We start from the raw sequence: 14,343 nt of genomic DNA, 5'->3' as shown, positions 1-14,343 counted from the left end.
CCTTTAAGTTCACCTAGTGCAAACCTGCATGTTTATACAACAATTCTTTGTAATAGTGATTGTTGCTGGTACAGATTATGTATATAACAAAAAGAAGCATGGCCGTTCCTACAAAACAAGTGCTCATGTAATGGTAAAATAGGTAAATACCCTCAATGGATAAAGAAAGAAGCAAATTAAGGCTACAGCTGCTACCAAATAGCCTGCCAAATGGCAGGTGACACATGTATTTTTGTTTTACATGGTAGAGATTGTACTTGAACAGCTAGCGGTCATCTAGTATCTATAGGCACCATAAAGAGTAGGCACCATCAGATACACCAAATTCATTAGCTCAGTTCTACTATAAATAGGACTATGTAGTAAGCCCCGTTTACCTAGAGGTTTTGCCTCCTCTGTAGTTCTGCTGCAAACTGATTGTGCCAGTCTGCTCAGTCTATGATTAAATATTCTCTAGAAGGCTTATCATGTAAATGGTCCCATCTATGCAGATGTTGAACAAGGATGCTAACTGTAGATATATAAAATGCAGATTATCTCAGACAACCTTATCCTGTTCTTTGCTTATCACACAAAGATAGGCAATCCAGACTTTGGAGGTCAGGATTCATCAAATCACCTGTTAATAATATATCCAAATATCTTAAAGAGCATTTTTAGGTGACAGTATTTCGGCATTATAGCTCTTCCGGGATTAGAAGGATGCGGCTACATGCATGTGTACTGCCATGCTTTCTATGCTAGGTCTGCATTTTAGCATGTCTATGTTGCTTTCTGTGCTACATGCAAATAGAAATTCTGGAATATTTTACCTCTGTTATGCTGTAATGTCATAGATCTTCTGGAATCAAATGTTGACACTGAGAATGTGTCATAATCCTGTTAGGGATGCAACAAGTAAAAGTTTGGTGAATAAATTTAACATGGAAACCAATGCTGGTTTACAGTTTAATTCTGTTTCATAGGTTTGAAAGTTACAGCATAACATTTAATTTATTCAGGAAAGTAATTTAAAGCCATCAGATACTTGTAGCAGTTGGGAAGCTGCAAAGAAAAGGGCTACCAAATAGGTAAGTATAGAACCTCTTCTATCACAGGTATGTAGGTATACATGTGCTGCTAGGGTCATTGTTAGCTTTATTAATGCAGCTGGTAAAATAATACATGACACTGCCCAGATAAATATTGAAATATGGAGGAGGGGCAGGAGGCGGAGCCTAGCAGAGCAGACATGCATTGTTAGAGCTCCACACCGCTGAGGAGAGAAGAGAAGGACAAAGCGGAGCCTGCAGGCTCAAAAGGTATCCATTTGAACCTTTTTGCCCCAGGGAACAAACTGTGAAAGTTTGGGCAGGAAATATGGTACTGGGAGGAAACCGTGGCAGAAATAAAAATCACCTCACAAAGAGCTCACAGGCACTCACTGCAGCTGAAGCAGCTCCAGTCACCTCACAAGATACAGCATCAGGGCGCTCTCACAGACAGAAAATGTCACAGCAAGACTCTCCATTTGAGTCAGATACAGAACAAATCCTCTCACAAACTTCTCCACAAGACTCCTCAGTATCCCCAGTAATATTATTACAATTTGAAAAGATGCTTCATAAGGCTTTAAAACAAACCTCAGACCAAATAACAAAAAGCCTAACCAAAGAAATAAGAGAGCTGGGAAACCGCACCGCAGCTTTAGAAATAAAAATGGATGAAATTGAAATTACAACCCAAGAAAATATAACAGAATTGGAACAATTAAAAAAAGAGAATTTAATACTTCAAACTAAGCTCGAAGATTACGAAAATAGAGCCAGACGTTCAAACTTACGCATAAGGGGAATACCTGAAACTGTGACAGACCTGCAATCTACTATTACTGCTCTATTACAAGAACTAAAGCCAGATATCCCTATTGAACGTTTAGAACTGGACAGAGTACACAGAGCCCTCACAGCCAAAAAGAAAGATGGACCCCCACGTGATATAATCACAAAATTTCATTATTACAGAACGAAAGAACAAATACTAATTGCTGCAAGAGAAAAAAAGGAACTTAATTTTCAAGGACACAATTATCAAATTTTTGCTGACCTATCCCAATTTACTATTACTAAAAGACGATCCATGAAACCCCAACTAACGGAACTGCAACGCCACAACATTATGTATCAATGGGGCTTCCCCTTTTCAGTCAGATTTAACTACCAAGGTACAATTTACAGAAGCAGATCAGCAGATGAACTACAACAAACCCTTTTAAAATTAAATCTGACAGAACCCACAAGCAGCAACACTCCCACACGCAGAAGAATGGCATCATCTTCACCTTCAGGCAGCACCCAGAAAATTTCAGAACAAAATGGGAATCACCATTCTCACAAAAGAGGCCGTTATGCCACATCATCCATGGACCAAGAAGATTCAATGGACTGACATCCTAATTCCTGATATCTTTTCATTTATTATACTAAGAGATGGTTCTCTATAAAAAACCTATATTTATAACTGAATGTAACTGCATTCTGATAGTCACACACTGTGTGGGATCATGTTACATTCCAGTTATATTTCTTATTACTTCTGATTCATATAGCCTTAGAATATATAAGTGAAATAAGGAAATTCTTGTTCAGTTATATATTATCAGGTAATAACAATAGATTTATTACTTTTTAGGACAAATATGTTCAATAATCCAGAAGTAATGGAAGCTTTTTCTTTCTTTTCTTAAAACAAATATATTATTATCTAACTAGTTCCTAGAATTATGTTTTTGTTTATTCTAATCTGAAGCAATACAACCTCAATTTTATGAGTTAACATATCTAAACAGTTACGTATGAATAAAATATGTAATTGTTTACTCTAAAAGGGTTAAAATCCCAAAATAATTCAAACTATCTTCATCAATACCAAAGTTATTAACAGTACCTTTCTAACTGAATTATTTAGCCTAGGGCAAGACTAACCATATACAACCACCCTGGAATAAATAATTTCAACAAAAACTATATTCTGCACTCCAATTAATGAAACATCATTTTGATGTCTTTTGACATAGCACTTCTCTCCTGTAAGCGGAAGATCCGTGTACTCCCATTAGCCCTCCTCATTCTCCCAACCATATTATGTGGGAGTGTGACGAAGGCACTTATTCCCCTGAGAGAGATATTTATTCTCTTTCACGGGTAAATTATGATTACTTGCAAAAAATAATTTATACAAAGTATCATCTAATCTCGTATGTTTTTTGTTTACTCTTTACTCCAGAATTCACTGGTTTCTTTTCTATCTATTCATCTCTTCAGTCCACACAGGTTGATCTGCGCAGTCAGCTCTGCATAACAAAAAGTAAGTCAAAACTATTTGATCTATTGCCATGGCACCACTGAATATACTTTCCCTGAATGTTCAGGGAATAAATGTCCCTCAAAAAAGGACCAAAGCCTTCCGTACTTTCCATAACAAGAAGGCTCACATAGTATGCCTCCAAGAAACACACTTCACCAAAGATTCTACTCCAAAATATATTTCTCCTTTTTATCAACAAATTTACACGGCTTCTGCCTGTACCAAGCAAAGGGGAACTCTAATTGCATTTCACCGATCCACACCATTCACCTTATCATCAGAAATTAAAGACCCAGAAGGTAGATACTTGATACTCAAGGGTTATATAATGGATACAGCAATCACGGTGATTTCCTACTACGCTCCTAACAAACAACCTACACCATTCCTCTCACATATATTACAAGTGATTAACCACTTCAGCCCCGGAAGGATTTACCCCCTTCCTGACCAGAGCACTTTTTACAATTTGGCACTGCGTCGCTTTAACTGCTAATTGCGCGGTCATGCAATGGTGTACCCAAACGAAATTTGCGTCCTTTTCTTCCCACAAATAGAGCTTTCTTTTGATGGTATTTGATCACCTCTGCCATTTTTATTTTTTGCGCTATAAACGGAAAAAGACCGAAAATTTTGAAAAAAAATGATATTTTCTACTTTTTGTTATAAAAAAAATCCAATAAACTCAATTTTAGTCATACATTTAGGCCAAAATGTATTCGGCCACATGTCTTTGGTAAAAAAAAAGTCAATAAGCGTATATTTATTGGTTTGCGCAAAAGTTATAGCGCCTACAAACTAGGGTACATTTTCTGGAATTTACACAGCTTTTAGTTTATGACTGCCTATGTCATTTCTTGAGGTGCTAAAATGGCAGGGCAGTACAAAACCCCCCCAAATGACCCCATTTTGGAAAGTAGACACCCCAAGGAAATTGCTGAGAGGCATGTTGAACCCATTGAATATTTATTTTTTTTGTCCCAGGTGATTGAATAATGACAAAAAAAAAAAAAAAAAAAAAAATTTACAAAAAGTTGTCACTAAATGATATATTGCTCACACAGGCCATGGGCATATGTGGAATTGCACCCCAAAATACATTCAGCTGCTTCTCCTGAGTACGGGGATACCACATGTGTGGGACTTTTTGGGAGCCTAGCCGCGTATGGGGCCCCGAAAACCAAGCACCGCCTTCAGGATTTCTAAGGGCATAGATTTTTGATTACACTCCTCACTACCTATCACAGTTTTGAAGGCCATAAAATGCCAAGATGGCACAAAACACCCCCAAATGACCCCATTTTGGAAAGTAGACACCCCAAGCTATTTGCTGAGAGGTATGTTGAGTCCATGGAATATTTTATTTTTTGACACAAGTTGTGGGAATGTGACAATTTTTTTTTTTTTTGCACAAAGTTGTCACTAAATGATATATTGCTCACACAGGCCATGGGCATATGTGGAATTGTACCCCAAAATACATTTAGCTGCTTCTCCTGAGTATGGGGATACCACATGTGTGGGACTTTTTGGGAGCCTAGCCGCGTACGGGGCCCCGAAAACCAATCACCGCCTTTAGGATTTCTAAGGGCATAAATTTTTCATTTCACTCCTCACTACCTATCAGAGTTTTGAAGGCCATAAAATGCCAAGATGGCACAAAACCCCCCCAAATGACCCCATTTTGGAAAGTAGACACCCCAAGCTATTTGCTGAGAGGCATGTTGAGTCCATGGAATATTTTGTATTTTGACACAAGTTGCTGGAAAGTGACAATTTTTTTTTTTTTTTTTTTTTTTTTGCACAAAGTTGTCACTAAATGATATATTGCTCAAACATGCCATGGGCATATGTGGAATTGCACCCCAAAATATATTCTGCTGCTTCTCCTGAGTACGGGGATACCACATGTGTGGGACTTTTTGGGAGCCTAGCCGCGTACGGGGCCCCGAAAACCAAGCACCGCCTTCAGGATTTCTAAGGGCATAAATTTTTGATTTCACTTCTCACTACCTATCACAGTTTTGAAGGCCATAAAATGCCAAGATGGCACAAAAGCCCCCCAAATGACCCCATTTTGGAAAGTAGACACCCCAAGCTATTTGCTGAGAGGCATGTTGAGTCCATGGAATATTTTATTTTTTGACACAAGTTGCGGGAATGTGAGAATTTTTTTTTTTTTTTGCACAAAGTTGTCACTAAATGATATATTGCTCACACAGGCCATGGGCATATGTGGAATTGCACCCCAAAATACATTCTGCTGATTCTCCTGAGTACGGGGATACCACATGTGTGGGACTTTTTGGGAGCCTAGCTGCGTACGGGGCCCCGAAAACCCAGCACCGCCTTCAGGATTTCTAAGGGTGTAAAGTTGTAATTTCACTCCCCACTACCTATCACATTTTTGAAGGCCATAAAATGCCCAGATGGCACAAACCCCCCCCAATTGACCCCATTTTGGAAAGTAGACACCCCAAGCTATTTGCTGAGAGGCATGTTGAGTCCATGGAATATTTTATATTTTGACACAAGTTGCGGGAAAGTGACAATTTTTTTTTTTTTTTATTTTTTTTTGCACAAAGTTGTCACTAAATGATATATTGTTCAAACATGCCATGGGCATATGTGGAATTACACCCCAAAATATATTCTGCTGCTTCTCCTGAGTACGGGGATACCACATGTGTGGGACTTTTTGGGAGCCTAGCCGCGTACGGGGCCCCGAAAACCAAGCACCGCCTTCAGGATTTCTAAGGGCATACATTTTTGATTTTACTCCTCACTACCTATCACACTTTTGAAGGCCATAAAATGCCAAGATGGCACAAAACCCCCCCAAATGACCCCATTTTGGAAAGTAGACACCCCAAGCTATTTGCTGAGAGGCATGGTGAGTATTTTGCAGCTCTCATTTGTTTTTGAAAATGAAGAAAGGCAAGAAAAACGTATTTTTTTTTTTCTTTTTTCAATTTTCAAAACTTTGTGACAAAAAGTGAGGTCTGCAAAATACTCACTATACCTCTCAGCAAATAGCTTTGGGTGTCTGTTTTCCAAAATGGGGTCATTTGGGGGGGGGTTGTGCCATCTGGGCATTCCATGGCCTCCGAAACTGTGATAGGCAGTGAAGAGTGAAATCAAAAATTTACGCCCTTAGAAAGCCTGAAGGCGGGGCTTGGTTTTCGGGGTCCCGTACGTGGCTAGGCTCCCAAAAAGTCTCACACATGTGGTATCCCCGTACTCAGGAGAAGCAACAGAATGTATTTTGGGGTGCAATTTCACATATTCCCATGGCATGTTTGAGCAATATATCATTTAGTGACAACTTTGTGCAAAAAAAAAAAAAAAAAAAAAAATTTGTCTTTTTCCCGCAACTTGTGTCACAATATAAAATATTCAATGGACTCGACATGCCTCTCAGCAAATAGCTTGGGGTGTCTACTTTCCAAAATGGGGTCATTTGGGGGGGTTTTGAACTGTCCTGGCATTTTATGCACAACATTTAGAAGCTTATGTCACACATCGACCACTCTTCTAACCACTTGAAGACAAAGCCCTTTCTGACACTTATTGTTTACATGAAAAAATTATTTTTTTTTGCAAAAAAATTACTTTGAACCCTCAGACATTATATATTTTTTTAAAGCAAATGCCCTACAGATTAAAATGGTGGGTGTTTCATTTTTTTTTTTCACACAGTATTTGCGCAGCGATTTTTCAAACGCATTTTTTGGGGAAAAAACACACTTTTTTAAATTTTAATACACTAAAACACACTATTTTGTCAAAATGTTTGATGAAATAAAAAAGATGATCTTAGGCCGAGTACATGGATACCAAACATGACATGCTTTAAAATTGCGCACAAACGTGCAGTGGCGACAAACTAAATACATTTTTAAAAGCCCTTAAAAGCCTTTACAGGTTACCACTTTAGATTTACAGAGGAGGTCTACTGCTAAAATTACTGCCCTCGATCTGACCTTCGCGGTGATACCTCACATGCATGGTGCAATTGCTGTTTACATATGACGCCAGACCGACGCTTGCGTTCGCCTTTGTGCGAGAGCAGGGGGGGCGCAGGGGTGCTTTTTTTTTTTTTTTTTTTTTTTTTATTATTTTTTTTGCTTTTTTATCTTATTTTTAAACTGTTCCTTTCATTTTTATTTTTTTTTTATCATTTTTATTGTTATCTCAGGGAATGTAAATATCCCCCATGATAGCAATAGGTAGTGACAGGTACTCTTTTTAGAAAAAATTGGGGTCTATTAGACCCTAGATCTCTCCTCTGCCCTCAAAGCATCTGACCACACCAAGATCGGTGTCATAAAATGCTTTCCCAATTTCCCAATGGCGCTGTTTACATCCGGCGAAATCTAAGTCATGAAATGCTTGTAGCTTCCAGTTTCTTAGGCCATAGAGATGTTTGGAGCCATTCTGGTCTCTGATCAGCTCTATGGTCAGCTGGCTGAATCACCGGCTGCATTCTCAAGTTCCCTGTTGGGACAGGAGAGCCAGAGAAAAACATGGACGACGGTGTGGGGGGGGGGGGCATTCCCTCCCACTGCTTGTAAAAGCAGTCTAGAGGCTAATTAGCCGCTAGGATTGCTTTTACAAGAAAGCCGACCACTGGCTGAAAAGAATGATACCAAGATGATACCTAAACCTGCAGGCATCATTCTGGTATAACCACTCAAAGTCCAGCAACATACCAGTACGTTGCTGGTCCTTGTTGGGCATACATTGTAAACTTTTTTTTCATGCAGCCTGTGGGCTGAACGAAAAAAAGATATTGATCGGTGGGTATGCCCACCATTAGAATACCTCCCTTCATCCACCCACTTCTAATGATGGGCATACATGCACCGTATATATATGCCGAAGCATGGGGGCATCCTCCCGCAAAAGGCAGGAGCAAATCGCTCCTCCACCCACTGCTGCCCCCATGCTTCGGCATATATGCTGAAGTATGTAACTGTGGTGGTGAAATCACCTCCGACAGCGCTGGAGTCGCGGCTTTATGTATCGTGGGAGCAAACGCTGTTGCTGTCAAGATAAATAAATCCGCTCTGCAGCTGAATGGCGTACCTGCTAAGCAAATGATGGTTAACAAAAAAACAAAGTAACATTACAGTATAACAGTAATACTTACCATACCTGCAAAGCAAAATACAAAAAAAACATAGTAAAAAATAAAACATTTAACGCAACCTGTGCCTACCTAAAAAATATATATGCCGAAGCATGGGGGCATCCTCCCGCAAAAGGCAGGAGCAAATCGCTCCTCCACCCACTGCTGCCCCCACGCTTCGGCATATATGCTGAAGTATGTAACTGTGGTGGTGAAATCACCTCCGACAGCGCTGGAGTCGCGGCTTTATGTATCGTGGGAGCAAACGCTGTTGCTGTCAAGATAAATAAATCCGCTCTGCAGCTGAATGGCGTACCTGCTAAGCAAATGATGGTTAACAAAAAAACAAAGTAACATTACAGTATAACAGTAATACTTACCATACCTGCAAAGCAAAATACAAAAAAAACATAGTAAAAAATAAAACATTTAACGCAACCTGTGCCTACCTAAAAAATATATATGCCGAAGCATGGGGGCATCCTCCCGCAAAAGGCAGGAGCAAATCGCTCCTCCACCCACTGCTGCCCCCACGCTTCGGCATATATGCTGAAGTATGTAACTGTGGTGGTGAAATCACCTCCGACAGCGCTGGAGTCGCGGCTTTATGTATCGTGGGAGCAAACGCTGTTGCTGTCAAGATAAATAAATCCGCTCTGCAGCTGAATGGCGTACCTGAAAACACAAAGGTGGTTAACAATAAAAAAAAACAAAGTATAAAAAAATTGCATACCTATAAAGCAAACATGATAAAAACATAACAATAAAACATTGCAGTATAGAATGCAGAACAATAGAGAGAGAATAGAGAGAGAACAATAAAACAACAACTATTTTTGGTTTTTTTATTTTATATTTTTTTTGTGTTTTTTTCTTTTTTTTACTTTTTTTTGTTTTTTTTACACTTTTTTTTGTAACTTTAACTTTTTTAACTGGTACCAGGTTTGGGTCTCTCAAAATGCGACAGCATCTTGGGAGACCCTGTGGAAGTGTGCCTAGTCTGTGCAGTGCTGTACCCTACGCTAATACTCCACTAGTGTATGGTAGCGTTCAAAACATTCACCAATGCAAAGACCAGGATTGCCAGGACAGAGGGGACAACAATACCGGGTGTCACGCCTAAATCCGCGCTTGCTGCAGACACGACATCTTTTTTGGGGGGTTCGTTGGGTAGGGGTACTCGGGAGGGCATAAAGAAAATGCCTCTCATGCAGCCGGCTTACTGCATTTGGTTGGGGAAGGTGAGGTGGAGCACCGTCTGGATACAGAAGGGCTCTGACGATCTCTTCCTGGAATTTAAGGAAGGATCCAGTCCGTCCTGAAGCTCTGTATAGCACATAAGCATTCAGCAAAGCCAATTGAAATAAATAAACAGACACTTTTTTGTACCAGCGTCTGGCCTTACGGGCAATTAGGTACGGCGCCAACAACTGGTCGTTGAGGTCCACCCCTCCCATATTAAGGTTATATTCGTGGACACAGAGGGGTTTCTCCACAACACCAGTCGCCGTAGGAATTTGGACCATCGTGTCTGCATGAAGGGAGGTGAGAACGAAAACATTCTTCTTATGCCTCCACTTCATAGCGAGCAAATTATTATACTTCAAGCAGGCTCTCTCCCCCAGCCTAAGACGGGAATCTACAAGCCGCTGGGGAAAGCCCCGGCGATTAGGTCGCACGGTGCCACATGCTCCAATCTGATGATCAAAAAGGTGGCTAAAAAGTGGCACGCTCGTATAATAATTGTCCACGTACAAGTGGTACCCCTTTCCGAATAAGGGTGACACCAAGTCCCACACTATCTTGCCAGCGCTTCCTATGTAGTCAGGGCAGTTTGTCGGCTCTACGTGACTATCTTTTCCCTCGTAAACCATAAATCTACATGTATAGCCTGTGGCCCTGTCACAGAGCTTATACATCTTGACCCCGTATCTGGCACGCTTGCTGGGAAGGTACTGTTTGAATGACAAGCGGCCAGAAAATTTAATCAGGGACTCATCAACGCAGACAACTTGATGGGGGGTAAACAAGTCTGCAAAACGTTGGTTGAAGTGGTTTACGAGGGGCCGAATTTTGTAGAGCCGATCGTATTCAGGGTCTCCACGAGGACGACAGAGTTCATTGTCGTTGAAGTGCATGAACCGCAAAATCTGCTCGTATCGTGCCCTGGCCATGGAAGCAGAGAACAAGGGTGAATGGTAAATTGGGTCAGTGGACCAATATGACCGCAACTCACTCTTTTTATTCAACCCCATGAGGAGGGAAAGGCCCAGAAAGATCTTAAATTCGGAGACCGTAATTGGTCTCCAATCTCTGGCAAGGGTGGACTGGGGCATAGTGGCGATGTATTGACCAGCGTATAAATTGCTTTGGTCCACAATAGATCTATAGAGATCTTCGGTGAAAAACAGCGAATAAAAATCCAGTGGCGTAAAGTCAACTGTTTCCACCTGAATTCCGGGTTGGCCAGTGAAAGGGGGAAGTACGGGTGCTGCAGAAGTGGTGGGTACCCAATTCGGATTGGCCAATGCAGCAGGAAGGGCACTATGGGCACGACGGGCCTGTGTTCGTCTTCTTGGTGGCAGCGGGACACTACTAGTGCTTGCCACCTCGCCAGCTTGAACTGCACTTATGGGACTCGCCACGTCACCACGTGATACTGCAGTGCTGGATGTACGACCAGGGTGTACTAGGCCGCTGGTGCTTGCCAGTTCACCAGAAGGAGTAGCGGCGCTAGTACCTCTCTGCTCCATACGAGAGCCCTGCGGTTCTTGCACTTCAAGGACAGCATAAGTTCGGGGTCTGGTACGCCTGACCTTAGCAGGGACCACAACTCCGTCGTCAGAGCTATCTGTCATGGAGCCGCTGTCCTCTACAGGATCGTATTCTGAGCCTGAACTTGACAGATGAGTGACTTCCTCTTCACTATCTGTCATGCTCAGAATCCTGTAGGCCTCTTCACTAGTGTACCTTCGATTTGCCATTTTGGCCTCTAAATTTAGGGGTACACTAGTGAGACTCACAGGCAAAAAAGCTCCCGACTGTCAGCGACTGATTCAAAACGCTACCAAAAAACTGTTAGCGATCGCAGGGATCAGGCCTGACTCTGCGACCGCTGCAGTTATGTGTGCTTAGTGTTTTGTAAGTGTCAGTAATCGATCGATACTGCACTTGGGTGGGCTGGGCTGGGCTGGGCCGAGGAGCAAAACGCAGGTGCTAGCAGGTATCTGGGCTGATCCCGCTAACACTGCGTTTCAGGGAACCCTAAACTGCTGGGGAGTATAGATCTGATCGGATCAGATATCGATCCGTTCAGATACTATAGCACTAAGGGAGGTGTATGCTGCGTGCGTGGGTTTTAGCGGTACTGGCGCTAACCTGACGCTGCCTGGGGCGACGCAGACCTTATCTGATCCTAAAAACTTAACTTCTATCACCGCCGGGCAATTAGGGGGTTAAACCTTTATAAGGTAATAAACGGCGGGTGCCCTAAAACTATAATAAACTGTAATAAACTGTAATAAACTACAAAAAACAAACTATCTAACCAGCGTCACCCGTAACACTTATACGGTGATTGCTGGTGAAAGGGTTAACTAGGGGGCAATCAGGGGGTTAAAACCTTTAGCAGGTAGTATATGGGGGTCCCTGTCGCTATAAAACACTGACAGCGAACCTATATACTTACCTCCCTAAACTAGCGTCACCTGTGTCACTAATACAGCGATCAGAAAAACGATCGCTTAGCGACACTGGTGACGGGGGGTAATCAAGGGGTTAACTTTTATTAGGGGGGGTTAGGGGGTACCCTGGACCTAAGGGGGGGTACCCTAGACCTAAAGGGGGCTAACCTAACTGCCCTAACACTTATAACTGACAAACTGACACCAATGCAAAAAAAAAAAAACACTGCTATTGGTGTCAGAGTGACAGGGGGTACAGGGGGGTGATTGGGGGGTGATCGGGGGGTGACAGGGGGGTGACAAGTGTGCCTGCGTGTTCTACTGAGTGTGTGGTGTTGGTGCACTTACTTGGATGTCTTCTCTCCTCGGCGTCGGATCAAAAAGACCGGCTCCAGGAGAGATTACATCACTTCCTCTCCCTCTGTTTACATTACAGAGGGAGAGGAAGCATTTGATTCGTGGGAGCGATCGGGAGGGGGTGGCCATCAATGGATGGCCTCCCCCTGACCCCTAATCGCCCGCGAACAAGAGCCGACCACTCAGGGCACCGGGGGGGGGTCCGATCGGACCCCCCGCCCGCGGGAAGGCATCACGTATCAGGTACGTGATTTTGCCTGCCCGTGCCGACCTGCTCACGTATATATGCGTGAGGCGGTCGGCAAGTGGTTAATACACACAAAATAGGAACAGTGATAATGTGTGGGGATTCGAACCAGGTCCTCCTCCCATTTCTAGATAAATCACCTTTTACACCATCTAAAATAACCTCTAGATTACCTTTTTCTCAACTTCTTTCCAAATACAATCTGGTAGATTCATGGAGAGAAAGTAACCCAATGAAAAAGAAATTCACTTATTTCTCGCACCCTCATCAAACCTTCACCAGAATAGATCATATTTTTCTAACAATAGGAATGATACCAGAAATTATTGCATCAGATATAATTCCGATTCCGTGGTCTGACCATAATGCAGTATACACTACTATAGCCTCAGCCATACCAAAAGCGCATGACCCAACGTGGTACTTACCGGACATAATGCTCAAACACCCACTACATCAGATGGCCATTGAACAAGCTTTAAAGGAATACATATCAATTAATAATACAACAGACATCTCCCCAATAACACTGTGGGAAGCTCATAAGCCTGTCTTGCGTGGTACAATACAAAGACAAATGGCACTATTTAAACGGGAACGCAAAAATCTAGCAAAAAAACTAGAACTCAATTTTAATGCAGCCTACATATCATTCCAAGATAATCCATCTCAGAGTACAAAATCTCATCTGGAAAAATCTAGATTGGAATACGATCTATTTCTCACGGAGTCAGTTGATAAATCCCTCAAACGCTCCAAACACAATTTCTACATGAATACAAACAAACCAGGTACATATTTGGCTCGGGCATTAAATTCAACTAACAAATCTTTCAAACCAATACGTTTGAAATTATCAAAAAATGTTTACACTTGTAATCCAGTTAAAATAGTCCATAAATTTCACTCACATCTCGCAACTTTATACAAGACAAACAATGAATTTAATCCTACAGAGGCTGAATCCTTCTTCTCAAAAATAACCTTACCTGAGTTATCTCAAAATCAAAAAAGCAGTTTGGATGAGCCTATAACTATAGATGAAGTTGCTAACACCATAAAAGACCTAAAACTTAATAAAAGACCAGGCCCAGACGGCTACTCGGCTTTATACTATAAAACATTCTCAAAAATACTCTCTCCCATTCTCACTGAAACTTTTAACAAACTTCTAGATGGACATTCTTTTCGGCAAGAAACACTAATGGCAATTGTTTGTATGATCCCAAAACCCCTTTCTGATGATACTTCCTGTGTGAATTATCGGCCTATCTCTCTGTTAAACCTCGATATTAAATTATTAGCAAAAATAATAGCAAAACGCCTCAATAGCATTATAGGAAAATTAATACATAGAGATCAAGTAGGCTTCATGCCAAATAGACAGGCAGGCGATAATATACGCAGGGCAGTGTTATTGGCACATATTGCTAAAAAACGGAAAATCCCTTTATGTTTTCTGTCTCTCGATATTAAGAGGGCATTTGACACAGTATCCTGGCAATATATGCAATATTCATTACAAAAATGGGGTTTTGGACCCCACTTTTTAACATGGATCAAAGCATTATATAATAAAC

General features: G+C 41.6%; 1 protein-coding gene across 3 annotated transcripts in view; it reads right to left on the bottom strand.

Annotated features, from left to right (window-relative positions):
* LOC141134831 (low-density lipoprotein receptor class A domain-containing protein 1-like) overlaps nucleotides 1–14,343 on the bottom strand; it is a 70,334-nt gene that overhangs the window by 29,939 nt on the left and 26,052 nt on the right. For 2 of the 3 annotated variants that reach the window (XM_073624268.1, XM_073624276.1), the window contains exon 3: nucleotides 813–879. The exons of the other annotated variant lie outside the window; for it this stretch is intronic. In XM_073624268.1, coding sequence (XP_073480369.1) covers nucleotides 813–879 — 67 coding nt within the window. The remainder of the gene's footprint in view (nucleotides 1–812; nucleotides 880–14,343) is intronic. 3 annotated transcript variants of the gene reach the window in all.

This window comes from Aquarana catesbeiana, linkage group LG01, assembly GCF_042186555.1.
Source record: "Aquarana catesbeiana isolate 2022-GZ linkage group LG01, ASM4218655v1, whole genome shotgun sequence".
NCBI lineage: Eukaryota > Metazoa > Chordata > Amphibia > Anura > Ranidae > Aquarana > Aquarana catesbeiana.
This window is presented reverse-complemented; position numbering and strand designations above follow the sequence as displayed.